Source organism: Aspergillus steynii (genome assembly GCF_002849105.1).
Source record: "Aspergillus steynii IBT 23096 chromosome Unknown P170scaffold_6, whole genome shotgun sequence".
Classification (NCBI taxonomy): domain Eukaryota; kingdom Fungi; phylum Ascomycota; class Eurotiomycetes; order Eurotiales; family Aspergillaceae; genus Aspergillus; species Aspergillus steynii.
The window spans coordinates 589,712-612,260 of record NW_020194403.1 but is presented as its reverse complement, the minus strand read 5'-3'; the positions used below and the strand labels follow the sequence as shown (position 1 = coordinate 612,260).

Genomic DNA, 22,549 nt, shown 5'->3' with positions numbered 1-22,549 from the left:
CTCCCAAAAAGGCATAGTTTTGAGACTTTCAGTCGAGCGGGATGATTCAGTAATCTTCTGTCCAGAAAACCTCAAAACTCGCCAACTTTGGGCAGCGATTACGCGCGATCAAAGAAAGATATAGAAATTCAAATTGGTGACGAAGACGGAGCATTGGCTAATGTATTTATATCTGGGTTTATTTTCCAGCTCCTCCGCGCTCATTGCGCAGCAGGACAGGATGTTCCCATAGGCTTGGGTGGCCAATTGGTCATCGGGGGCTGTAGATAAAAATAGAAAACGAAATAGAAGTGTTAGTCTAGGTAGTTGATTACTCATATATCCAGTGGAAGAGAGGGAAATTCAGAAATAGGGAGAGAAGGACGGAATAGATAACCAACTCACCTTCACCTGTAATCTTGGTGCTAGGCCTCTGCATGGTGCGGTCCTGGTTCTAAGGTCAAGGACCAAGGACCGGACCGCGCGGTCTTCCGGTCCCAAAATTATAGACTAGGTCTTTGAATTGAATTTGCAGCTTCAGGTACACAAGCTCGTTCATGTAAGGGATAGAGCTGCTAGGTTATTCTTTCGATCTCAGTTCCAATCCCACACCCTTCTGACGTTCCTTGACACCATCCATCAGCGTTGTCAAATCTTTCTCTGCCACTTCCCACTCTCTCTCGATCACCTCCTCAGCATGCGGCCGAGGGTCAAATACCGCATTGAAAGGCTCTGGCATAGACACGAATCCTGATCCAAACGCCATATCATCTACCTTTTCCGGCTTTCCGTCAGGTCCCTCACGCGCTCGAATATTGTAAGCCCATAAAATCCGCGCAATAAGCAAGTACAGAGAGTTCATCGCGATATGCCGCCCAGTACACACCCGCCTGCCGTAACCGAACCAATTCGTGAACCCGCCCTCGGTCCTATCCAGCCATCTCTCCGGGCAAAAGTCATCCGGGTTTTCGAAACGAGTCTCGTCCATGGTCATGGACCAGAAAAGAGGAATGACTGTCGCACCCTTCGGAATGCGATAGCCCATGTACGTGTCGTCCTGCTGTGTGGCGTGCGGAAAGCCCCCGGGAACCATCGGTCTCCAGCGAAGCGTCTCTTCGACAATGGCTATGATGTACGGCAGGTTATCTCTGTCGGAGAATTCAGGCAGTCGGTTAGTTCCGACCACGCGGTCGAGCTCTTCCTGCGCGACGCTGATGAAGCGGGGCCGTGTAACTGCAGCCAGCACGAATATCTGCATGACGGCGGACGTTGTCTCCATTCCTGCGTTGGCGAGGATGCCGAGGTCGTATGCGAGCTCGATCGGCGGCATGATCTGTGCTTGTTTGGAGTTGGAGAACTCCTTGGTCCAGTTCCATGGCTCGTTGGTTAGGGCGCGGTTCATGTTGCGCATGTGTTGGTCTGCTTCGATCTTGAATAGTCGCTCGGCTTCTTTCTTCCACGGGGTGAATGGGGCTGGGAGTCTGTTCAGGATCGGAATCGCATCCACGATCCATGTTCCTGGTCGACCGGCATAGACGAAGTTGCTGAGGACCTCGCGGGCTGAGTGGATTTCTTGCTCGTCGCCGGTTTCTAGTCGGAACCCGTAGGTCAATGCATATAGCAGGCTGACGCTGTACCGTTCGATAATCTTATGGAAGTCGTTTGATCCCAAGAAATCGTGAAGAAGCTGCTTGCTCTCTAGGTCTTGGATCGGATGATAAGTAGATGATGCTCGAGGGCTCAGTACGGGCGCTTCCATGCGCTGGTGCAGTCTGTAGCGATCATCGTAATGGCGCACGAGAAGATGCATGCCTTTGGTGACATTTTCATTGGCCATCACCATCCGCGGCCGATCGCTGTATACGCTGCCTCGCTTGTCCAGAAGCTCGCGTGCGATAGCGGGATCGGCGATCATGATCATGGTTTGTCTTCCGAACTGGGCGCTCCAGATGGGTCCATACTTCTTGCTCCAGTCGTCAAAGGTGCGCCATGGGAGCACCTGGGGGACTTGGTGAATGTTGCCGATGAAAGGGAGTCTTCGAGGGCCGGGGGGGAGTTTGCGATCGCGTCTGAATTCATACAGAAGGCGCAGGATGACAAGTCCTGCCAACGTGCTGAGGATTATGCCCATGTTTTGATCACCCACAGGTGCTTTCAACTGACTGAGAATGGAAGAAGGTTCAGCGCAGAGAGAAGAGGAAGAACGACTTCCAGTACATCCCCGCTTATTTATGATTGACAAGGCATTGGTTGATGGAAGACAACCAGGCAATTAGGCCATGACTAGACCGTCGTTTAGCTTATCTTCCCCTCATATCGAAGGCGCTACATGAAGGAGTGTTGGGCGTGAAAACAAGCGAGTGGTGGGACCGCACCCCTCAATAAACTTGTGTGATTATGTGGGTTCCTGTCATTAGAGCTTCTAACTCGACAGACTGAAGGATCAGACCGTTGACGCTAAAATGATCCTTGTGGGTCTACCTTCGGCAAAGATTGTCTTACACGTATTTCCCTTCTGCTTTGTGAAATTGCACTCAGAAGGACCTTTTGAAACGATCTCTTAACATATCAGATATCACTAGTATTAGGACCCAGTTAGCATTTTTGTGGCAGCTGAGCTCTGACTTCTGGCATACTCGTAGAAGCGATAGGCCTCCACCTTGAACCCACTTTCTCCTCCGCCGATCATGGACGATCGGATCGGTGATACATTTTATATGTATTGTGTATTCGGCTTGTTTTCTGAATCAGCTGTTGGCGACTAGAGCGCCTTGTAGACTGGTCAATCATTTCCTATTTCTAAGTCCGGCATGTCGGGGGAGCTTTTATGTACGGAGAAAAAGACTAAACCATGGGTAGTCAGCACTCAAAATAAGGCTTTGTCAAACAGTCAAGAAGGTAATCTGATTTTACGCATTAAGTTGAATCAAGAGTTGATCTGCTGCATCTCGCTGTAGGATCATTGAGTAATCAATTATTTGTAAAGTTTGGTGCAGCAACACCTCATCCTTCGGCTATATTTCACCTTTGACATACCTCTGGGTTGCCAACCTGTGCTTCTTCCTACACATAAAATTCTCACTTTCTCGCCCTGCTCACCAACATATCAGTAAACACTCAAACTTTGTTCATGAAAGCCGTCATTACCGGAGAATGAGGGCTTTTAACTCAGTCTTGCGATCCTCAGGCACCCCGCGTTGCCTCAGGCTGCTGACAAAGCGCGCCTCGATCCTTTTGCCAACAACAACAACACGAACAACACGACCACCAACAGGTATTCGAGCAATCTGTCAACAGACCCCCTGCATTCAGTCCATCTCCACAATGTCAGCGAAACCGCCACCTTCAGACCTCCCAATCTACCCATTCCCATCCGCCTCGGAGCTCGAAACCTTTCTCGAACGCGAGCATTCCACCGCATCGGGGTTCTACCTAAAGCTAGCCAAGAAATCATCCGGCATTCCATCAGTCTCCGCTGCAGAGGCAGTCGAAGTCGCGTTATGCTTCGGCTGGATCGACGGGCGAGCCAACTCGTTCGACAAGGACTGGTGGCTCGTGCGATACACGCCCCGTCGGACAAAGAGCATCTGGTCGCAGAAGAACGTGCAGACCGTCGGACGCTTAATTGATGAGGGAAAGATGCGGCCTGCGGGGTTGGCTGTGGTTGAGGCCGCGAAGAAAGATGGCCGATGGGCGCGTGCGTATAGTGGGCCCGCTACTATGAAGGTCCCTGATGATCTCACTGCTGCTTTGGCTGAGAATTCGGCGGCTAGGAGCTTCTTTGAGGGGTTGAATAGGACTGATCGATATGCTGTGCTCTGGCGAGTGGAGACGGCGTCTCCGAAAGCGCGAGCTAGTCGAATCGAATCGTTGGTGCAGATGCTGGCTGAAGGCAATAAGCCGGGTGAATTGGCAAAGCCAGCGCAGAAGCGTAAGGCCAGGGCCGATGTAGACGAAGATAGTGACAGCTCGAGAAACGTCAAGTCTGTTTCGAATGATAAACCCAGAGAGCCGCGACGTGCTGGGCTTCGCAGTCGGAAATGACTGACCAGTCTGCTCAATGTTCAAGCCCAGCAATCGCTGTTTCCTTTCTTTCTATTTTTGCTCATTAGCTTCTAGTATAAGCGAGTTTAAACAACAAAGTACATTTCCTACGTGTTTACCTCAGGTTGACAGGGCAGGATGCTGATCTTCGCCGTCCCACCTGTTATGCGCGTCCACGTGTCACCGCAAACCCTCAGTTGAATTGAAAAGTCTTCTCTGCGTCTTAACTTCATCCCTACGGAGAATAAGGAAATATTCTTTCCGATTTTTCTTCTCGAGAAATCAATGGAAGCAATCGCAGCTGCATCCGCGATTCTTGGAATCGCTACGGCCGGCGTGCAATGCTCAATCAAGCTGGTTACCTTCGCCAGTCAGGTCAAGTCTGCAGAGGAGGAGGTTACACACATTGCCGAGGAAGTCTCACTGAACGCGAGCATCTTGCAACAACTAGCCGAATTGGCAAAAGATGGCCTGGAAAACGAACAAGCACCGGGCAACGGCACTCATGGAGACTTGGACATCCATGATGCTAAAAATGACCAATCAAGACGGGGAATTTTCAATGCCGCTGGGCTTGCAACGGTTATGAATCTAGCCGAGAAATGCAAGGATATCTTTGATCACCTTAACGAGTCGATACAGAAGGCCAGTGCGCAGACTAGTTCAGATTCTGAGGCTCCTGGGCAGGTCAAGCTCACGCGGTTCACGATGCTGAAATGGCCGTTCTTAAAGCCGGAGATGGAGGCTCTACAAGCCCAATTGAGAGATGTCAAAGGAACGTTGATGCTGATGCTGCAAGTTGCTATGTTGGCTTATTCAAGACGAATGGCAAAATGGTAAGATATCGTAATCAGCCAATCGCACAATTGACTAACATTGTGCATTTAGTGAATCCGTCACATCCTTGAAAAGCTTTCCCAATTTATCCATCTCGGATCAAGAGTTACTCGCGTTGTCCATTGCGTCGGCATATAAGAAGCAGAATGTGCGACCATCCAGCAGGAGTACGGAAATAAACAATGCTCCTAAATATGACGCGCAGTTAAGCACCCCGCCGAAAGCGCGGGAAACCAGCAGCGTTAACCACCGACATCCGGAGAAAAAGCCAAGCAGAATCTTTCAGTTCTGCAGGAGGTTTCTACATTCTAAACCAAATGACGTGACGGCAGATGACGCAAGTGAAAAGCCCCCCTCAATTAGAGACATTCATTTGTATGTCATCTTTCTCACCAGCAGTAGTCAACCCAGAGCCTTTTTTGATATTATGAATAGGGAACCGAGCTTTGCGATAGACAAGGCGACATTTCAATCCTCTGACATGGACCAACAGAGCCTGGCGTCTCAAAGCGTTTCAAAGTCAACCCGACGCTACCAAAGCTATACGATCCCATCCGTTAATGAGGCCAAAGCAAATGTGCAATATGTATCTCAGCCTAAAGGAGAGGCTACTCGTCCGGAGTCCTACTATGGTACAGGGTAAATTGATCAATCACACACAGTTCGTTATCTATGATCCCCTAACTTATGATGCAGAAGTCCGTCCCCTCTGCAGGATTTCCTTGGAGTCCTAGTTTTCTCTCCCGTGGCTTGCATCAAAGATCGCAAAATTCATGTTGAATATGTCCACCGAATTATCAGCATTTCTCAGGAAGCAGCACAACTACAGCTAGAGGAATGGAAGTCCACCTCCAACGACTCGGTACTCAATCAGCTACTCGCGCTCACCACCAGCGAGCATGAAGCGCTAGAAGCGTCTCCATTTTCGTCCGATGGCCGTTCAAAGCTCGGAGACGAATGTCTTGAATGGCTACATTTCGGAGAGTCTCTTCCGCTCGTTGATGACGTAGCACATGTTAGAGCGAGGACTCTGACTGCGGTGGTCAAAATGAGCTGCAGGCCACAGGACAAAAAGCAGGCGGGTGAAGTTGTGAAAGACGAAGGTGAAAGAAGCAATACTTGGATCAAGGTCAGTCAGATCTCATTCTGCGGCAAGAGAAACCATCTGTACTTGAACCTCCGCTAACGTTTCTTCAGGTACACCGTACGCATCTTCTTCCCGAGACCTTGGATCAATATAAATTGCACTGGGTCCAAGATGAAGTAGGTCGTTTCCAACTCCTCCATTGACATTATTTACCAACCTCAATCACTTCCAGCATGATTCAAACTATATTGTTATTAAGCAATGGTTATCTGAAGACTTCCAAGATGAACTATTTGCCCACACTCGCCGCATTCATCAAGCCAACCTCGTCGCCCCTTCTCCATCCATGTATCTCGAACGTCCGGAGAATATACATGTTCGAACCTCGAATGACCTGACAACGCCGGAAAAGAAAAACAAAAAGAAAACCCAGATAAATGCAGGTGACTGGGAATCGGACCGAGTTGATACCCCCGAGACTGCGCTGAATGCGCATTCCCATGCTGATCCTAGGGGAGACAATGTCGATACCGTTGTGGCCGATCTTTTGGCTCGCTATACCAATTCATAAAGACATAATTAAGTCATGCGATCATTCATCCCATAAAGACACCACCGACTACCCAACTTCCCATGGGCGAGTTATTGTTGGCCTGGAAGTTTGCCCCTGCCCCCTTGCCCAACAAAAACCAGAACGCCTCCCGCACGGTGATGTCGGCCACATTTGGCCCAGAGGTCGACGAGTGCGCAATTGCTGGGCTAAACTCCAGCCCCCATTATCCCCCCGGTTTCTCCACTTGTCGAAGGAAGATTGTCCAGTCGTAGGTTGTCATATATCCATACCGAATCTGGCCGAGGCGCATATAGCGCGCTATTTGCCCCAGTTTCAAAGTTCCGTTAACACTCCTTTCAATCTTTCTTTTCTGGTAAAACCGAATACTTTACCTAAAACGCGCCGGAGAGTAGGGGTGTCGCCCCATTCAACGGCGGCACGGAGGTCATGCTTCGGCACCCAGGGCGTTTTGATCTCGCCAACGACCCGCATCTCCCCGTTGCTCGTCATGCAAACCGAGTCTGGCACTTGGCCTTTAAGTGATTTGTTCCATGTCGCCTTAAAGTCAGCAAGAGAAATCTCTAGCCGGAAGGCTCTGCAAACACCGAGCCCTGTCTGCCAAACATTGCTGTTGAGCTGTCCTGTCACCCCCATATGTGTTGGTTTCATGGATTAAAATCCGAGATTTTCCATTTGGGCCTCTGAAGTCTGCAGTCAGTATCCAAGGGCTTTGAACAACCATGAGCAAATTATCACAGTGTCCAATCTTCCATGTCTGGATGTTCTTCGGTTTCTCCCCATCGGGTATACCACTCAGGCGCCTTTGCTAGGCCCCAAAAGATAAAGTATTCATTTTTTCAGGGGGGTACGGTATTGGATCTGGCGTTCCTGAGAAAGTCATAAAAAGCACTAATCCTGTTAGTCTCGAAGCTCAAGTCATCATGCTGTGATCGAAGACATGCATTCTTTGCGTGCTGGCATCCCAGAACATCTTCGACGGTGATGAAAGCGGGCGATACTGAGAAGTACGAGTACACTCGCTGTACGCACGTCAGCTTGATCTCATGGGGAAAAGTATTTCAATCACTTACATCCAGGCATCTTTGAGGTAAGCTCGCATTTTATCACGCTCGTCGCGGTCTAGGTCCCAGAACCAAGGGCCCATCTTTTTCCCAGGCAATTTCTCGAGCAGCAGATATGTCAGGAAGCCACCCGGCACTGGGTCCGTGTCACCCTGTGCCCTCTCGACAACGCCCATCAACCGCGGAGCGCATCTGCACTGAGCCCCGTCTAGCAGAGTGAGTGCGTCCACCATGTCCTGGGCGCGTTTGGGGATTGTCTGAACGGCGTAGCGGGCTCTTTCTGCGGACGACGCGATCTCCGCACCCGCATGTGGAATTCTAGATATCAAAAATCAGTCTCTGCTTTAGTCATGCAGTGTAACTCATTGAGGAGGGTCATTTACTGCATAATGATCCGAATCACGGCTTCTTGATTCACATTTTCTGCGCTCTTGGCAAGAAATGTGCCATAAGCTGCTCCGCGTAAAGAAGGGTACTCAATAACGTCTTCAGGAATGAGTTGCGAATGCCTCTCGCCTAGCTTTTCGGTGAGGGTCCAGTGCGATTGAGGATCTCCAAACGAGATCCTCAAGCCGAGGAATTCGTCGCCAAAGAACTCCTTCTCTTCCAACAGCATGGTTTCTGTGTAAAATGGAAGTGTAGGTGATGGTAAGTGGTCAAGAGATACTACGGTAGAGTGGGAGAGAATAAGAGACTGGGTAAAGCTCAGAGATAGTGAAGAGTAGTAGTTAAGCGTAGTAGTGAAGAGTATTTATTAGTGAAGATTGGACTCGCTTAGGTTGAAGAATTCACTGTTCTCCGAACTGATGTCAATCTTACATCTTATAGAATCATAAATCTTCCGTCCCAGAACTTTATTTATGCTGCCCTTGGCGCTAGAGTATGTTCCATTATACTTTTCTGGAATTCTTCCGTTTACCAAGGCATAATGTTCCTGCTATAGCCAAAGGTCTATTACATTATTTCAGTTCCATTCTAGATATGTGCGGAGTTATTCTTAATGTCGGGAGATTCACGAAAATCGCAAAGTATTAGGGCACGGCGCCTGCGAAAAACCTGAAGAAATTGATATCTCCAAAAACTACTTATGTTATTGATAATGACCTGCCGTACTTTGAAGATATTTTTGTTTCACGGACTTTGGCCAAGGAGCATTCAAAAATTATTCATCGCCTTTGCTTCAGGATACCTAGGCTCTCCTTACAACGTCCCGACAGAGCATTCACCGTTGAAACGGAAAATGGATTCTAGATGATGGAGTTGAAACCATTTTACATAGAAAACCCCTAGCAAGATACATTTCTTGCAATAGACTATTGTAGTGAGGCCTCCTGAATCTCAAACCTGGGATTATGAAGCTCAACAGTAGACCGCCGGTCATTGAGCTATGAGTCCTAAGATATTCGAAGTCAACAATTCATATCACCGATCGCGGAGCTTTCGTCTCCCACTAAATTGCATGACTCCAACTCTCCAACTGCAATTACCTTGTCTGAATGGCCGATAATCTTGGCCAAGACGCATTAACGCCTTGGCGTCGGGTGGTTGCGCCGGAGATAAGGTAGTAGTGTTGCAATTATCTATCGCTATCGGTTATCAGTTTATCTTTTCGCGTTTTGAATGCTTCCTCCAAGGTCACTCCAATTGCCGATCGTCATGTCAGTCCGTTGGAGGAATTTCCCCGGCCACGGGTCAGCACACATGGCTCCCATAACTCCGGGAGTATCGGCTAGCTATAGAGCAGATCTTTACCCCGATAAGGAGGTACCAAATAAAATGACATCGGCTAAGAGTCAGCAGGAGGCAGCAGCACAGATCGTATCTCCAAATGGACATTTCCGGGAATTGGATAGAGGCTAAGATGGTCCCATTCGGCATAGCAAGGTCCTCGAGCCTACCTATATAAGCGGCTGAGCACTCCATCCTCATGAAGTCGACAACCGTTTCTCTTCATGTATCTTGGAACCCTCCTCTCCCTGGCCGTCGCTGCCGTTGGGGCTGCCGTTCCCAATGGCCAGACGCTCTCCCTGAATGGCATTCCTTACTACCTCAGCGGAATTGCTGTGTCCACTCTGCAAGGACATAATTCGTCTCTATTCGACCAGTCGCTAACGGAGGGAATTGATATTGTCCCACTCACCGTCATTCCTGTCACCCCTACAACCCAGATAAGCTCCTTGCTTTCCGACTTCACTGAGCGCGATGATGTTTTCCAAGCGGAATTTCTACGGACTGTTCTCCTTACCTCAACATCCGGGAGCAAGGTTTCCATTAGCGATCATGCTTCCACGTTGAAATCAGAGGGAACAAAACTCCTTCTGACAGGATCCGGTCTTTCTGCCAGCTCTCAGGGTGTTGTTCCCGTCAGTTCAAGCCAGGACCTTCCTGCGGGTCCATACTTTGTGTCTGCATCCACTGGCAAGGTGTTCCGGGCATACCGACTCTATCCCGACGACAACGTTGCCTTCATTCAGGCCGCCATCAGCGATGAAGACGGTGGCTTCCTACCCATGCCCGCGGTCACCGAGAACGCCATGACCAAAGATGTAGCTGTGCCGTCTCGTCTTTATTATACTCCAACGGCCAAGCAGCCCCTTGCTGGCCTGCGACTGGGCGTCAAGGATATTTTCCATGTCGAAGGACTCAAGACCAGTGGTGGGAGCCGATCCTACTACTACCTCTACGGAACACAGAATGCCACAGCTCCATCTATCCATCGGCTGATTGATCTGGGTGCCGTCTTTGTCGGCAAAACTGGGACCGTGCAATTCGCCAACGGAGATCGACCTACAGCTGACTGGGTGGATTTCCACTGTCCCTTCAACCCCCGTGGAGACGGATACCAGTCCCCCAGTGGTTCCTCGTCCGGCTCTGGTGCTGCTATTGCCTCCTATTCGTGGCTTGACATTGCAGTTGGCAGTGACACCGGTGGCTCTATGCGCTCTCCTGCCTCTGTGCAAGGCGTCTACGGCAACCGTCCCTCAACGGGCGCCATCTCGCTTGAACACGTCTTGCCTCTTTCTCCCGAGCTCGACACGGCCGGAATCTTCGCCCGCACCGCCGCTCTCTGGTCCAGGGTGACTCAAGCATGGTACCCTCACTTCCGCCACAACTATACCTCACTTCCTCGTCACGTCTACCTCGGCGGCGACGGCTGGGACGGACAAGATCTCACTCCGGAAGCCCACGGCCTGCTCAACACCTTCGTGCAGGATGTGGACAAATTCCTCAAGACCAACCACACCGTCGTCGACATCTCCAAGCGCTGGAACCAAACCCACTCCGCCAGCACCCCCAGCCTCGAAAACCTCCTCGACCTCACCTACGCCACCATCACCTCCGTCGACCAATACAACCACCTCGCCACTCCGCTCTTCGCCGACTACGCCGCCGCTCACCGTGGCCGCCAGCCATTCATCAACCCGGGCCCTCTCTCCCGCTGGACCTGGGGGCAGTCGAACGGCGGCAACGCGTCCTACGAAGTCGCCCTCCGCAACATGACCCAGTTCCGCGACTGGTGGGAGACCGACGGCTACGGGCGCTCAGACGAGGGTTCTTGCTCCGAGGGCCTCTTCGTGAGCATCTATTCCGCCGGCGAGACCGACTACCGCAACCGGTACTATGAGCCGCCGGAGGCTCCGCCGCTGGGCTTCTCGGTTGGGCGCATCGCGGTCTTCACGGGTTCTCCCGAGGTGGTGGTCCCGTTGGGCGAGTCTCCGTATAACAGCACGATCTCGTTGAAGACGGAGTATTTGCCTGTCAGTGTGGCGCTGCAGATGGCCAGGGGATGTGATCATGTTTTGGCGGATTTGGTGGCGGGGTTGGGGAAGAAGGGGATTTTGAAGGATGTAGGTACGGGGTCGAGGTTGTATTCGAAGGAAGATTAATTGAGGATGCTTGTAAATCAATAAAGTAATAGATTCAGTTAAATAAGTTCATGATGAGCTTCTCTACTTTTACAGCCGCAATTGAAAAAATGGATATATATTTCGCTCTGGTAGGGAACACTACATTCAAAAAGCAGATCTCAAACCGAGCTTGTTTGAGCCCAGGACGTTAAAATGGAAAGGAATCATAAGAAGAAGGGTGAATATTTAATATAAGCCCAATGTTTCTGTTGTGTGTTGATCTGGTTGTTCACACTCCAATGGTCATACAATTCTGCCGAGGATGCATAAGAGAATATGAACTGGCATAAAAAGACATGAAACTCCGCATGGGGAAATGATTGTCCAAAATGGCTTTGGCTTATGATGTCAAAATCTGAGCGCCAAGACATCCCACTGGGCTTGTGGTTTAGTGGTATAACGCCTGCTTAGCATGCTGGAGGTCCGGGGTTCGATTCCCCGCGAGTCCATCTTTTTGTTTTCCTCACATGATCTCCTTTCATCCACGGGCTGCAATCATTGTGTTTCTTTTTACTCCTCCCACTCGACGGTTCATGCACTTATTTATCAGTTTCCTCTCTATTCTCATCTAAGCTGATTCGTTCAGCTCCATTGCTGGTGTCCAAACAATACAATTGCATTGCCCGAGTGGCTATTCCTTCAAGTTAAAGTCCACCACGATTCGACCGGCCACCTGCCCTTTGCGCAGTTTCTCCACGCCTTCTGGTAATCGATCGATTCCATAGACCTCGCTGATCTGCCGCAGCTGTCCCCGCTTGGCAAAATCCAGACAAGCTGCCGTGTCCTTGCGACTGCTAGTCAGCGTACCTTTCACGGTCAACTTCTTGAAGATAAACGTATTGGGATCTTCGCCGAGCGTCATAGTACCGACTGGGGCCAGCCCAATGCACATGAGGACCGCGCCAATACGATTGCCAACATAGGAAAAGGCCGTCTTGTAAGCTGCGGGTGCCGTGACAAAAATACCGTGCGCCCCTATGCCATCTGCCTTTTCAATGACGGCTGCAGCGGCATCCGGGACCTCGGCAAAGTCAATGAAGGATTCTGCCCCCATGTCTAGTGCCAGCGCTCGCTTCGCTGCTCCCGTGTCTATCACGATTGGCCGCATTCCCATTGCCTTCGCCAATTGTACCCCCTGAATTCCTACGCCGCCCCCGCCGCCGGGGAAAACGGCCCAGTTGCCGGGCTTCAGGCCGGACTCCGTCAGTGAGCGGTGCATGGTGGATGCGCTGCACATGATGGGCGCGGCAACTATGTCTGGGATACCGTCGGGGATTGGGGAAGCGTATCGAGCAGGCGATACAATGTAGTGTTGGTAGGTGCCTGCGAATTAGCAAGCTGGTTGTCGCTGCTGGCGCTCTTACTCACCTGTGACCATAAGTCCCGTATGCACACCGGCGGCACAGTGTGGCTCTTGGTCATTCCAGCATGGGTCGCAGGCACCGCATGTGTCCATCATTGGTTTGATCCCCGCCCGGTCGCCCAACTTGAAGTTCTTCACATTTTGTCCAACTTTAACGACTACTCCGGCTCCTTCGTGGCCTGGCGAGCGAACCCCGAACGTTGACATTGGAGGAGCGCCGATATCCCCTTTCATCACGTGGATGTCCGATTGACAGAGTCCAGTTGCGTTCAGCCGAATTAAGATGTCATCCGGACCTGCGCGGATGAAGACTGTCACTTCGAGGCCCTAGATCTGGGGACAATGGGTGCATACCTGGCTCAGGAACTGGGACCATTTCCACTCGCACCTCGAAATTGGGACCCTCATTTATGACTACTCCGGCTTTGCAATGCGATGGAATGTCATATTCGGGGGCAGAAAATGCAGGAGCCATGATTAAAGTTTGCAGGTTCAATCGTGAGTTTGAAATGCGAACTTTGGACGGCGTCTACGAAGGCATTTATATGAGCATGCCATTTGAGTTTGACCAAAGCCTGCAAAGAGCACATCAAGGGTCCATAGCGGAAATCATCCGCAGCAGACACGACATACCCCTCATTTGATATTGTTGAACAAGTGGGGGCTGTATTCTCGTACTTTTTTAACGTCGAATGTACGATGCACGTCTACATCCGAATATCCGAGTCAGCGCTTGGCGCATAACAGACCGACACCAGCGTGGCAATTGTTTCATTTACAGAACATTCGTGTATTCATATTATCCAAGAAACGGAAACCAGCCTTAGTGAACATTCAGATTCCTGTCACTCGGTGACCAGCCAGCCAGTCGAACCTATCACTAATGTGGCCATCAATACTGTCAAGATGCCGGCCCCCGCACGATCTGCAGTGCTGATGCTCATGGAGAGAACATGGGGAACCGGAAGAGGCGGGTCAGACCCCCCTCCAGGATCGCCCTTACTGGTGCCTCCGGTGTCATTTGTCACCGGCGGATCCACACGACTGATGAGGGTTGACTGCATCACCTCCAAAGCGCTCATCTGCAATCCGACATCTTTCATCCCATCCCACTCCCCTGAACTCCATTTGAGCCCACAGCTGGCCTTGTCTGACCCGCCCGTACAAGTTCTTGCCGCTGCGCTCGCCGACGGCCGCAGCTTACCCATAACTTGCTCGAATGTAAAGGGAGCCATCTGCGTGGACGCGGCCATCCAGCGCGCGAGATATCCCTTGAAAGAGCGCTGGTCGACTTGGCAGGTATCGACCGGTTCACAGGCTCGCTCGTACATGACATTCTTCGGCTCGTTGACAAAGAAAATGTCCGAAGCATCGAGAATGCCCTGCGTGCGTTTTTTCCAGAGCGGATCCCCGTCGGTCTGATGAAGTTAGCCACGACCAACAGACTACAGTGCCGTGTGAACTCACCAAATTATACATAGTCGCCGCCCCGAGGAGATACACCCCCGAGTTATACGTCCACTGGATGCGATTGAAATTGGTGCAGTTCTTGTCGTCGTCTGCGCCGTCCCAGAACCGATAGTCGTCCGTCACCAGTCCGACCGAGGAGGTCCAGTCCCACGCTCGCTCGGCCCATTCTGCATAGGTGTCATTACCGGTGTATTTAGCGAGACGCGCCGCGAGGTTGAAAAAACAGCCATTCGAGATCGTGTTCTTATAGTTGTACCCATTATTCCACGTGAAGATCTGCCACTTTAGCCCTCCGCCGCAGGTATCCGTATCCCACCGCGCAGCCTGGGTGTTGAAGACGGCCTGGGCCATGGCGAGCCAGCCGGGCTTATCGTCCGGGGGATTGGGAAAGTTCCGTTCCGCAGCAGACATCACGGCAAAAGCCCAAAATGCTTGATCGTCGTTGCCTTCGGTGCGCGATTGGTTGGCGGGGATAAAGGTGCCGTCGTCGCCTGCTTGCCAGAGCAGCCCTTGCATCGTGATATCGTTCCAGGTGTCATCGTCCGTGTAGAACCAGTAATCGATGAGAGCGTTGAACATGGCTCCGGCTTCCCACCAGTAATACGGATCGGGCAGGTTGCCTGGAACATCGCCGGGGTTCATGCCGGTGTAGAAGGAGAGCATGTTCTTTGCCACGGCGTGGCAGGCTTTTTTGACCGATTCTAGAGGGGTGAGTGAGTACCGGCAATCTCGGATCATGTTGATGTCAGTGGCTTACCCTGATCGTCTAGTTGGAGTTCAATGGCCTGAACACTGACCAGCAGCGTCAAGATGAGGTGCCATAGTTGTCGCATGGTTACGCAGAGTCGTCTGCTCATCGCAAGTCCCAGGCACGGGGAGGAGAATGAGGATAAAAGAACCATCCAAGGGACCTGTTGAGCGGGGAAACGATTGTTGCGATTACCCATGCCAAACAACGTCAACTGACATTCCATCGATGCGGAGAATGTGAGCATCCATAGAAACGGGCCTCCACATGGCTACTGGACGATAAATCATTGGAAGTCCAAGGGATTATTACGGAAGTGACCATGGTTCAATAGGGCGCTATCATTGGTATAGCGGATGAAGGTAGCATCTTTGTTTCCCCGTGGACATTATCACTAATTGTCTATGGCTGAGACGATGTTAATGGGTCGACATGGAGTCCTGCTTCGCCGAATGCGATAATGCCACATTCCTTTGCAACCCCCCTTGCTGTGGCGCCCGCTTGGCTCGAATACAACTTCATTCTGCCCTGTGCCTGAATACACCCCCTGCGTCACTGGGCCTTATCCGCCAATGATCTAACGGCTGCTGCGAATGATGTCAGCCGCCCGTTCAGCCACTGCATACGTGAGGGCCTGGATGTTGCCTGTGGGCTCCAGGGGGAACACACTGGCATCCACCACTCGGAGGTTGCGCGTTCCGTGGACCTTGAGCTGGGGGTCTACCACACCGCCTAGGTCTGCAGGCATCATAGCGCATGTTCCGACGGGGTGGAAACAGTGATACAGGCGCTCTTTGACGAGATCTTTCGTCTTGTCGAGATTCGACAGGTCAGCGGCGCTTTGGGGTTCCCGAGCGCCCGGTTTGAGCAGCGAAGCGAACGGCTCCGTGGTAGCAATCTGGTCCGCGAACTGGGTGTGGCGGGCGAGAATTTCCAAATCCAGAGGATGCGATAGATAGTTGGGATCATAGATCGGCTTGTCGTCGATCTTGGATGATCGGATGTGCACCGACCCCCGGGAGAAGGGGTGGTTGTGCATGATCATGATGCTGATGTAGTTTCCCGGTAAGGTCTTGGCCAGAACATCGTTCATTGTCGTGGCGCCGGGATTCATATGCAGCTGAGCAGGCAGGAAGATGTATTCCGATGAGGCGTTCTGACTGTCCAGCAGGACCTTTCGCTGCACGTCATATTGCCGCTGTCGTGCGGGTGAGAGAGACTCATTATCCAGATGTTTGGCGAGCAAGTCTTCTACTATTTCTTGCGACAATTTGCCCTCATGGTCCACCAGGGGAAGGTATGCTACGCTGATGGGCATTCCTGCCAACGGGCCACCGCGGGTCTCCTCGTAAAGCTTGATGACGGACTGCAGGACGTTGGGATCCCGCAAGATGTCCCCGGATATTTGCCCGTCTGCGATTTCGAAGTTGAGACTCGTCAAGGCGTGGTCTTGAAGGTTCTCACCGACTCCTGGCCGGTCGAGAACTACAGGAATGTCATGCTTCTGCAAAACTTCCTTCGATCCAATACCTGAGAGTTCCAGCAGTTGAGGCGAGTTGAGAGTGCCGGCACTCAAAATCACTTCTCGACCACCAGAAATCTGCTGCTGTTTGCCATCCTTAGTGCGAATCTGGATCCCAGTAGCCACGACCTCGCCATCGGCTTCGTTGTTTAGCAGTATCCGCTCCACCATGGCCTCCGAGATAAGATCGAAGTTTGGCCGCTGCGCAACCTCGGGGCTATAATAAGCCGCGGCATAGCCTCGCTGGCCCGTTTTGGGATCAACTGAAAGGGGCGACGTGAATGCGCCTAGTTTGCGACCGGCAATAGGATCGGCATCGCTGCTGAAGCCCAACTGCTCGAATGTCTTATCCCATGCCTCGTTGAACGGCCCATATATATCCGGCAAAGTCACCGGTACTGGACCGTCTGCCCCCTGGTCATGCTCTTTCATATATCGGTCGGTTGCTAGCAATTTCGACGTGGTTTCGCTTGGGGAGGTGTAGGTGTGGAACTTTCGCAGGTACGGGGCCATGGTCTCGGCGCCCCAGCCGTCGTTTCCAAGGGACTCCCATGCTTCGAAATTCGCGGACGAGGGATACATGATCAGGGAGAAGTTCATGCCGGAGGAGCCGCCGACCATGCGGCCTCGAGGCTGGCCGATTTGCCGATTGTTTGCATGGACCTGTTCATCGAATGTCAGATCTAGAGTCGGATCTCGACTGCAAATGGCGCCGACTCAGGCCACAAATGGCAGAAGATGGCATACCTGCGGCTCGCTCATATAATCCCAGTCGAACTCGGGATTGCCATACTGAAGCCCGATGAACCCCGGAGTTTCGACTCGTGGGTCGCCCATGCGGTTGGCGCCCGCTTCGACCAGGAGAACATTGACGTCGACATCCTCGCTTAGACGGGAGGCGACCGTTAGACCGCCAATCCCGGCGCCAATGACGATGTAGTCATATGAAGATTTAAGGTCCGCCATGAGGAAAGGATGAGTGAAGTCCTTCAATTTTAACGGAGAAATGAGGGCCAATTGAACGGATACTAAGAATAAACCCACGGATTGGAAATAAATCCCGAGGAAAAGCACGACTCATGCAGCAGACCCCGATATAACTAGTAAGTGTCAGTGGTGTCGGGATCATCGCACCACCGGCGAAGCGAAATTTGGGGGCCAACGCTCTGGAGTAATAAGATTATTATTATTATGGATCCAGTCACTCCTATTCCAGGCTGTTCGCATTGCGTCTCCGCCGCAGCCGTCGTTCTCACTCGATTGTGCCTTGTCAAGGCGGTTGACAAGCGGGTCCTCCATGACGCCGGCCGTTTAACTAGTGTGTTAGAGGTGCTGCTAAATCACTAGCGACCCTCGCAAAACGCCTGCCTAGGGTGTTTAAGCGGCCTGATCAATTCCTTCCTCCCCGAGACTGCGTTGTACACGGTCACATGCCGACAGACAGCCCGACACGGACCGACTGGGTCCACAGCCCTAGGAACCTGTCTTTGGCAATGATGCACGCTGTCAGACGGGCGAGACCCGTTCGTGTTTCGCTGATCCTCCCATGTGGGTTATGGGAGCTCCTGCGAGCGGTTGGTAGGCAGCCCTTCAAGTACCGGAAATCCCTGTGCCGACCTTTTGCTGCATCCTGCGCGTATGATCCCTGAGGCCCTTTGTGCTCGCCTCTGCGGACGGCATGGCCATCAAGTTCTACAATGTGTTTGATCATGCGATTGTGCGGGATCAACTCATAGCCAACACGGTGTTGACGGCCGTCAGCACGGTCGCTTTGGTCCTGCGGTTCATTTCGCGGCGGATCCGGGAGAGTCATTTGTGGTGGGATGATGCGTTTTGTGTGATTTCGATGGTAGGTGATTGCTGCTCCATGATAGGGCTGAGCTGATAGATATAGCTGCATACCTATGGCATGCTGGCCATGCATTACCATTATGCTCGGGTGGGAATGCGGTATCATGTTGATGAAATCCCCCCTCAGAACACGATCTTGGTGTTTAAGGTATGAGGTGTTCCTGGCATAACTCGCAACTTGGCTAACTCCTGCAGATGCTTATCATCTACCAAGTCATCTACTATAATGCCATGGTCACAGCCAAAATCTCGTATCTTTTCTTCTACCTGCGCATCTTCGTGACTCGAGGGTTCCGGATCGCCGCCTGGGTCGTCATGGGCTGTGCCTGTGCTTACTGGCTGGGGAGCATGCTGCAGATATTCCTCATCTGCCAGCCCTTTGCCAAAAACTGGAATCCGGCATTGCCGGGACACTGCGCGAGTCAGAACGTGGCGTTCTCAACCATCGGAGCGTTTAACCTGATCACTGATTTCATGGTTATGATTCTCCCGATCCATTTTATCTACAAGTTGCAGATGTCCACGGCGACGAAGATTGCTCTATATGGTATCTTTTGTCTGGGTTTGTTGTAAGTGTTGATTCCTCCTGACATCGGGTGTGATGCTGACAGCATGATAGCATCTCCGCCATCACGATCGTTCGGATTCGTGTCCTCACAACGGTCGACTTCCTGGACCTCCCATACTCGATGATCTGGGCAGCATTCTGGAGTGTGACGGAACCAGCTCTCGCCATCACCAACTCCTGCGTGCCCATGATGCGACCGGTCGTGAAGGCCGCATTCCCAGGCCTTTTCTCGTCGGCGAAGCCAACTTACACATCGGAGACAGGACCGTCGGGCGCCTCGGGAAACGCCTTTAAGCGAATGACAGACCCAGAAGGCGACGTTCCTCTCACCCAGCTTGACGAAATGCCATCTAAGTCAGGGAGTCGGCCAGAATACGAACCGTCGTTGAACGACCGATCGCATGATGGAGCGAGTTCGGCGCATCATTTGCCGCGGAGTATGATTGGGTCGAGTACGGCGAAGGCGTGGTCCTGACGATTTTCTTTTGTATAGATATCTAAAAATAGTTGGGGTGTGAAGTAATACACGGGTCATTTGCCTTGATGAGATGTGATGCTGCAGTGACGGCAGCCTGCAGGTCGCATTGCAGGAATGACGAGTCACGATGTAACCATGCGTTGTACCTTGACTGGGATATTGATGATCTAAAGTCTTTTCTCCCCGCATGTTTCCTGCAGCGTAGACTAATAAATGCACCTCTTTCCTGCTTCCCCAGATCTCTCACACCCTCTCTCCCCACATCTTCAAAATGCATCTCTTCCTCCTCACCCTCCTAGCAACCCTCACCACCTCCCTCAACCTATCCTCCCCAGGAGACACATCCCCCATCCCATCCTGGCATCTCCAATCCTCCCTCCAAGCCCCCACAAACCTATCCCACCTCTCCCTCCCCTCCACCAACATCACCCAGCTCAACCCAGCATGGCACCCTATCCCCTCCTCCCACGCCACCGTCATGGCCGCCCTCCTCGCCAACAACATCTACAACACCTCGCACCTCTTCTACTCGGATAACATGGCGTCTCTCGATACCGACCCAAGCTTCCAATCCCCATGGCTCTACCGCTCCACCATCACCATCTCGCCTCCTCGCCCTGACGAGCATATTCTGCTACTAACGCATGGGATTACCTCAAAAGCTGATATTTTCTTCAATGGCATAAAGATCGCCAGCAGCGAGACGCAGAGGGGGTCGTATACAGGCGGACGGTATGATGTGACCGGTTTTATCGCGAAAAGTAACACAGGAGGGAGAAGTGAGAATGTGGTACTGATCAAGGCATACCCCACGAACTATCTGGGTGACCTTGCTCAGGGGTTTATTGATTGGAACCCGTACCCGGCTGATAATGGCACAGGAGTGTGGAGGGACGTGGAAGTGAAGCGGACGGGGAGGGTGTGGGTGTCCAGTCTGAGGGTGCTAACTGACTATGCTGGGGCAAAGGGAGGAGATGTGAACGTCACGGTGAAAGCGGAATTGGTGAATCTGGAGAATAGTCCTGTTCGGGTTACCGTGCAAGGGTATATTGAAGGACCTGGATCCAATGGAGCGAGTATAGCGAACCTGGCGAGCGGGTTCAAACTCGAAGCCCAAAAGAACACAACAGTGTCCATTACAGTTCTGATTCGAAATGCTAGCATCTGGTGGCCTGCAGCATGGGGTTCGCAGCCTGTATACACGGTGCATTTGAACGTCTCACTTGGGGCTGCGATGGCAGTCTCAGACGTGGCGAAACCAGCACGGTTCGGGATCCGCACTGTCTCGTCGAGAGTAAACGCGCACAACGACACCGAGTTCAGCATCAATGGCCATCCCTTCCGTGTGAGAGGCGCCGGGTACGCGCCGGACCTGTACCTTCGATTCGACCTCGACCGCGTCAGGACCATGTTTCTGTACATGCTCGACATGGGACTGAATACTGTCCGGCTGGAAGGAAACCAGGAACACCCACAGCTGTACGACCTCGCTGATGAACTCGGGCTAATGGTCCTCGCGGGCTGGGAGTGCTGCGATAAATGGGAAGCGTGGGATGTGAGTATTTCTCTTTGCCTTTTAACCAGCCGAAAAATAGATCTAGAGCTAGGACTAAGAGAGAAAACAGTACGCCGAAGACGCCAAAGGCACCCCCTGGACCGACCCCGACTACACCACCGCGTATACCTCCATGCTTCACGAAGCCGCCATGATGCAGCCTCATCCCTCCCTCCTCGCCTTCCTCGTCGGATCAGACTACTGGCCCAACGACCGTGCCACGAGCGCATACCTCTCCGCCCTGCGCCGCATGGACTGGTCCACGCCCGTCATCGCATCCGCCTCGAAACGCGGCTACCCGGACGCACTGGCCCCCTCGGGGATGAAAATGGACGGCCCCTACGACTGGGTGCCGCCGAAGTACTGGACCGGATCGCAGTACGGGGCTGCATTCGGGTTCGGATCCGAGCAGGGCGCAGGGGTCGGGACACCTGAGCTGTCCAGCCTGCACACCTTCCTATCCCCAAGCGAGCTGGATAGTCTATGGCGCGACCCAGCTAAAAACCAGTACCATATGTCGCGATATGACTCCAGCTTCTACAACAGAGCTATCTACAACAAAGCGCTCTTCGGCCGCTACGGCCCCCCATCCAGTCTGACCGATTACGTCCGCAAAGCGCAAATGATGGATTACGAGGCGACGAGGGCGGAGTTCGAGGGTTTCGCGATGAAGCAGAACGCGAGTCGTCCTGCGACGGGGGTCGTGTATTGGATGCTGAATAGCGCATGGCCGAGCCTGCATTGGCAGCTTTTCGACTACTACTTGCGGCCGGGGGGTGCGTTTTTCGGGACGAAGACGGGGGCGAGGAAGGAGCATGTTGCGTTTGATTATGACGAGGGGAGTGTTTATTTGGTTAATCATGGGATTGAGCTTGGGAGGGGGGATGTGAGTGGGAGTAGGACGGTGCAGGTTGATTTGGTGGGTCGGGATGGGGGGTATATTTGGGGGGAGAACGTGACGGCGCAGACGGTGCCGAATGCCTCGAAGAGAGTGACGAAGGTGGATGGGTTGAAGAGGATCAGGGATGTCGCGTTTCTGCGTCTGATGCTGCGTGAGGGTGATGGGAAGATGCTCAGTCGGAATGTTTATTGGCTTTCGGCGAAGAGTGATGTGTTGGATTGGGAGAACTCGAATTGGTATACGACGCCGACGAAGCAGTTTGCTGATTTTACAGCGCTAGGGCGCATGGCGAAGGCGAGGGTTACGACTGATATCGGGAGCCTGGATAGTAAGAAGGGGTTCAGCAAGGTTGAAGTGACGCTGAGCAATGAGTCTGAGGTTCCGGCTGTGTTTTTGCACTTGGTGGCTTTGGATCCGGCGAGCAGGGAGGAGATCGCGCCGGTTTACTGGTCGGATAACTACGTGACGTTGTTTCCGAGGGAGAAGATCAAATTGACGGCCGAGGTACAGAGTACAGAGTGGATGGTTGTGTTGGAGGGGAATAATGTGCGCAAGGTGATGGTGGGACATAACTAGATATTGGGGATCTACCGTTGCGTTTAT

General features: G+C 52.2%; 9 protein-coding genes and 1 non-coding gene across 10 annotated transcripts; 6 read left to right on the top strand and 4 right to left on the bottom strand.

Moving 5' to 3' along the window:
* Window positions 1–200: 200 nt before the first annotated feature.
* Window positions 201–2,110, bottom strand: P170DRAFT_457130 (cytochrome P450; the record flags this gene model as incomplete). Its single annotated transcript, XM_024851688.1, has 2 exons — window positions 201–260; window positions 698–2,110. The coding sequence occupies 2 exons, from the start codon at window positions 2,108–2,110 to the stop codon at window positions 201–203; spliced, it is 1,473 nt and encodes a 490-aa protein (XP_024701831.1).
* A 1,142-nt stretch (window positions 2,111–3,252) lies between these two features.
* Window positions 3,253–4,082, top strand: P170DRAFT_438286 (YdeI/OmpD-associated family protein). Its single transcript, XM_024849563.1, has one exon. It carries the CDS (start codon window positions 3,304–3,306, stop codon window positions 4,021–4,023), a length of 720 nt encoding a protein of 239 aa, XP_024701830.1. The 5' UTR covers window positions 3,253–3,303; the 3' UTR covers window positions 4,024–4,082.
* A 226-nt stretch (window positions 4,083–4,308) lies between these two features.
* On the top strand, window positions 4,309–6,518 carry P170DRAFT_477408 (uncharacterized protein; the record flags this gene model as incomplete). Its single annotated transcript, XM_024853457.1, has 6 exons — window positions 4,309–4,859; window positions 4,912–5,235; window positions 5,296–5,499; window positions 5,557–5,989; window positions 6,058–6,123; window positions 6,180–6,518. The coding sequence occupies 6 exons, from the start codon at window positions 4,309–4,311 to the stop codon at window positions 6,516–6,518; spliced, it is 1,917 nt and encodes a 638-aa protein (XP_024701829.1).
* A 913-nt stretch (window positions 6,519–7,431) lies between these two features.
* Window positions 7,432–8,198, bottom strand: P170DRAFT_427840 (uncharacterized protein; the record flags this gene model as incomplete). Its single annotated transcript, XM_024847803.1, has 3 exons — window positions 7,432–7,540; window positions 7,592–7,900; window positions 7,966–8,198. The coding sequence occupies 3 exons, from the start codon at window positions 8,196–8,198 to the stop codon at window positions 7,432–7,434; spliced, it is 651 nt and encodes a 216-aa protein (XP_024701828.1).
* A 1,075-nt stretch (window positions 8,199–9,273) lies between these two features.
* On the top strand, window positions 9,274–11,500 carry P170DRAFT_438285 (glutamyl-tRNA(Gln) amidotransferase, subunit A). The gene has a single exon (XM_024849562.1). The coding sequence runs from the start codon at window positions 9,535–9,537 to the stop codon at window positions 11,467–11,469; it is 1,935 nt and encodes a 644-aa protein (XP_024701827.1). The 5' UTR covers window positions 9,274–9,534; the 3' UTR covers window positions 11,470–11,500.
* Window positions 11,501–11,867: 367 nt separating this feature from the next.
* P170DRAFT_t154 lies at window positions 11,868–11,939 on the top strand. The gene has a single exon. It is a non-coding gene; the product is annotated as a tRNA-Ala (tRNA).
* A 134-nt stretch (window positions 11,940–12,073) lies between these two features.
* P170DRAFT_457128 (uncharacterized protein) lies at window positions 12,074–14,986 on the bottom strand (the record flags this gene model as incomplete). Its single annotated transcript, XM_024851687.1, has 5 exons — window positions 12,074–12,813; window positions 12,859–13,149; window positions 13,208–13,276; window positions 13,776–14,271; window positions 14,321–14,986. The coding sequence occupies 5 exons, from the start codon at window positions 14,984–14,986 to the stop codon at window positions 12,122–12,124; spliced, it is 2,214 nt and encodes a 737-aa protein (XP_024701826.1). The 3' UTR covers window positions 12,074–12,121.
* A 662-nt stretch (window positions 14,987–15,648) lies between these two features.
* P170DRAFT_362029 (GMC family oxidoreductase) lies at window positions 15,649–17,559 on the bottom strand (the record flags this gene model as incomplete). The annotated part of the gene is made up of 2 exons (XM_024844499.1): window positions 15,649–17,256; window positions 17,341–17,559. 2 exons carry the CDS (start codon window positions 17,557–17,559, stop codon window positions 15,649–15,651), a joined length of 1,827 nt encoding a protein of 608 aa, XP_024701825.1.
* A 712-nt stretch (window positions 17,560–18,271) lies between these two features.
* Window positions 18,272–19,536, top strand: P170DRAFT_457126 (uncharacterized protein; the record flags this gene model as incomplete). Its single annotated transcript, XM_024851686.1, has 4 exons — window positions 18,272–18,442; window positions 18,488–18,592; window positions 18,640–19,013; window positions 19,064–19,536. 4 exons carry the CDS (start codon window positions 18,272–18,274, stop codon window positions 19,485–19,487), a joined length of 1,074 nt encoding a protein of 357 aa, XP_024701824.1. The 3' UTR covers window positions 19,488–19,536.
* A 225-nt stretch (window positions 19,537–19,761) lies between these two features.
* P170DRAFT_511270 (putative glycosyl hydrolase) lies at window positions 19,762–22,522 on the top strand (the record flags this gene model as incomplete). Its single annotated transcript, XM_024854869.1, has 2 exons — window positions 19,762–21,045; window positions 21,116–22,522. The coding sequence occupies 2 exons, from the start codon at window positions 19,762–19,764 to the stop codon at window positions 22,520–22,522; spliced, it is 2,691 nt and encodes an 896-aa protein (XP_024701823.1).
* Window positions 22,523–22,549: the final 27 nt, after the last annotated feature.

Excerpts from the sequence above, each read along its gene's own strand:
- P170DRAFT_438286 (XM_024849563.1), top strand. The coding sequence starts at position 3,304 with ATGTCAGCGAAACCGCCACCTTCAGACCTCCCAATCTACCCATTCCCA.
- P170DRAFT_438285 (XM_024849562.1), top strand. The coding sequence starts at position 9,535 with ATGTATCTTGGAACCCTCCTCTCCCTGGCCGTCGCTGCCGTTGGGGCT.